The sequence below is a fragment of the Aphelocoma coerulescens genome, unplaced genomic scaffold (genome assembly GCF_041296385.1).
Source record: "Aphelocoma coerulescens isolate FSJ_1873_10779 unplaced genomic scaffold, UR_Acoe_1.0 HiC_scaffold_114, whole genome shotgun sequence".
Classification (NCBI taxonomy): Eukaryota; Metazoa; Chordata; class Aves; order Passeriformes; family Corvidae; genus Aphelocoma; species Aphelocoma coerulescens.
In genome coordinates, this window is record NW_027183473.1 from 150,677 (window position 1) to 153,681 (window position 3,005).

The window sequence follows — 3,005 nt, forward strand, 5'->3', positions numbered from 1 at the left end:
GCAGAAGGTGCAGAGCCTGTGGACAGGTCTCCCAGCTCCCTTGGACTCACGGACTTCAACAATACGGGCGCAACCCTGACAACTGACGTGGCCAGGGAAAGCCCAGAAGTCCAAGTGGGAGCCCAGCCCGATCCAGGGGAGCCTTCTCAGGAGCAGGTGGCGGAGCAGCAAGTGAGCTGGAGCCAGCAGTTGCCGGCCCACAGCTCCCAGGACGCTGTGCCGGCTGTGCCAGCTGGCAACAGCCCGTGCCTGGTGGCAGAGATGACCCTCAAGAGACCCAGGAGGTTCCTCCATCTCCAGGAAGCTGCTCCAAGACGGCCACCGACTACCAGGAAGGCCTTTCTGGTAGCAGGTGAGATCTTCTGAGGAGCTGTCTGAGGCTCCCTCGGGGCTCTTGAGGGGCATCCACAGGCCAGGCCAGGGCCCTTGAGAGCAGCAGAGTCTCTGGCTGTTTCCAGTGCTTCTGATGCCACGGCTTCAAAAAACCCCTCCCTGGTTTGCAGCTGCTCCTGACACCCCCCTGTGCGAGTCCTCGGGCTGTAGCCCCGGCAGTCCTCAACAGCAGAGTCCAGCCCACGACGCCGGGGACAGCGACGGTGACGCCCTGCCCCGCTGCCCTCCGGCTCCTGCAGCCGCCTCTGCGCGCTCCCCTGCCCCAGCTCTGCCGCTCCCCTGCCCGACGGCTGCAAGGCGGTGGCCGCTGCCCGGCGCGCAGCAGGAAGCAGGTCAGAGCAACGTGGCCCGCGGTGGCTCGGCTCGCTTTACTCGCGGGCACTTGGCCGGGGGGGCCCTGGGCGCAAGGCTGATGGCTCGGTCTCGGTCGCAGGGCAAAAGAAGAAGCTGCAGGAGCTGTACCAGCTGGGCCCTCAGCTGGGCAGCGGTGGCTTCGGCACCGTTTTCTCGGGCATCCGCCTCTCAGACGGGAGTCCGGTAAAGTGGCCGAGACGGCGGGGCGCGGGAGGAGGGCCAGGGGCGGGGCGGGGCAGGGCTTGAGCTCAGCCCCGTCTCTCGTGGGCTTGCAGGTGGCCATCAAACGCGTGGCCCGGGAGAGCGTCCTGCGGTGGTACGAGCTGGTGAGTGAGCGGGGCCACCGCGACAGAGCGGGGCGTGGCGGGCAGGGATAAGGCCGGGGCCCCAGGGCGGGAGGCGGCGCAGGGCGGGGGGAGCGGGCGTGGGCTCAGCGTGCGAGCCGGAGCATCGCGGGCCCGGGGATGCCAAACACTGGTGATGGGGCCGGGCAGGGGGGCACCCCCCAAGCATCCCCTGGGCGGGAGGAAGCCCAAGCACCAGGGAGGCTGCCCAAGGGGGCACTGGGGCATCCCAGGCACGAGGCAGCGGAGCCACAGGGCAGTATCAGGCCTGCTGGAGGCACTGTCTCCTCCTCACAGCCCGACGGCACCCGTGTTCCCATGGAGATCGTGCTCATGGAGAAGGTGGGCTCTGGCTGCCACAACATCATCCAGCTCCTCGACTGGTTTGAGCTGCCTGACAGCTTCCTGCTGGTGATGGAGCGTCCGGAGCCATCGCAGGATCTCCTGGCCTTCCTGCTGGAGCAGGGGTTCCTGTGCGAGGAGATGGCGCGCTGGCTTTTCTGCCAGGTGCTGGAGGCCGTGCGGCACTGCACCGCCTGCGGCGTCCTGCACCGGGACATCAAGCCAGAGAATCTCCTCGTGGACCCGGAGAGCGGCGACCTGAAGCTCATCGACTTCGGTTGCGGCACCTTCCTCCAGGAGCAGGCCTTCACGCGATTTGCCGGTGAGCCCACAGGCCAGGCCCTGCTCCCAGTGCCAGGCACTGCACGGCCCCATTCCCTCCTGGGCTGTGGGCTGCGGCATTCAGCCGGCTGCCGGCTGCCCTTTGGCACGGGGCAGATGCTGTGCCCCAGGAGCCAGCTGCCAGCCCTGCCCACAGAGGGGGGCTGCCAAAGCCAGGCCCCGGCCGCTCGGCTTGGCTGGCCCGCAAGGGCTTGGGCTGCTCCGCTGGCCTTGTTTGCCTTGCAGAACGGTTTCTTGGCTTTGGCCAATTGGCTGGGGAACGCCCGGTGGCCTCGGGGGGAAGTTGTGGCCACCGGTGCAGCCCCTGCTTCCGCCAGGAGGCTGGCACCAGGCTCTGGAAGCCAGCAGCCTGCACCTGGACAGCGCCACCTGTCTCCCCTAGGAACACACATGTACAGCCCACCCGAGTGGATCTGCCTTGGCTGCTACCACGGCCATTCGGCAACCATCTGGTCCCTGGGTGTGCTGCTGTACGTCATGGTCTGCGGGAACATGCCCTTCCAGGAGGACCGTGACATCGTGTCGGGGCAGCTCTTCTTCTGGCAGCAGGTCTCTCCAGGTTGGTGTCTGGCCTCAAGAAGGCAGGCTTTGGCAGATGGCACCGCGCAGCCCAGCGTGGCCCTCACGCAGCTGCGCGGGAGGCCCATCTGCCCTCAAGAGCTGGCCGCAGGAGGCAGCCCGTGACGACGTGGTCGGTGTGGCCTGCTTGGCTGAAGGAGGTGGCGCGTGTCCTGCCGTGCCACTGTCCCGCAAAGGGCAGAGTCAGCCGGGAGGCTGGCACAGCTCTGAGCACACGCAGCATAGCCCGGGCCCTGGAGGCGCCGGGAGCAGCTGGGCAGGAGCCTTCTGCAAGTGACCGGCGCTTTCTGGTTTCTCTCCCCAGAGTGCCAACATCTGATCCGCTGGTGTTTGTCCAAGCACCCTGCGGACAGGCCAGCGCTGGAGGAGATCTTGCGCCACCCTTGGGTGCGGGGCAGGCGTCTTTGATGCCTTGCCAGAGCCTCTGCAGCACCCGATTACCGAGTCCCATGCAGGACTGAGGGCTCGAGAAATAAAACAACCACAAACCCATGCCGGGGTGTCAAGTCTGGTCCTGTTTAGCAACTTCAGCTAAAGAACCCTCTTGGGAAAAGGGGTAATCAGAGTGTTCTCTTCAGCCTTTGTCAAGCTTTTGATGCCTTTTCTCCAGGACGGTAGTTCTGTGTCTTCAAGCACAGGCTGTAGTACAGG

The 3,005-nt window shown here is 66.2% G+C and overlaps 1 protein-coding gene across 1 annotated transcript; it reads left to right on the plus strand.

The window, feature by feature from the left end:
• Positions 1-1,036: 1,036 nt before the first annotated feature.
• On the plus strand, positions 1,037-2,762 carry LOC138100579 (serine/threonine-protein kinase pim-1-like). Its single transcript, XM_068998448.1, has 4 exons — positions 1,037-1,073; positions 1,389-1,755; positions 2,158-2,334; positions 2,659-2,762. Exons 2-4 carry the CDS (start codon positions 1,410-1,412, stop codon positions 2,760-2,762), a joined length of 627 nt encoding a protein of 208 aa, XP_068854549.1. The 5' UTR covers positions 1,037-1,073; positions 1,389-1,409.
• Positions 2,763-3,005: the final 243 nt, after the last annotated feature.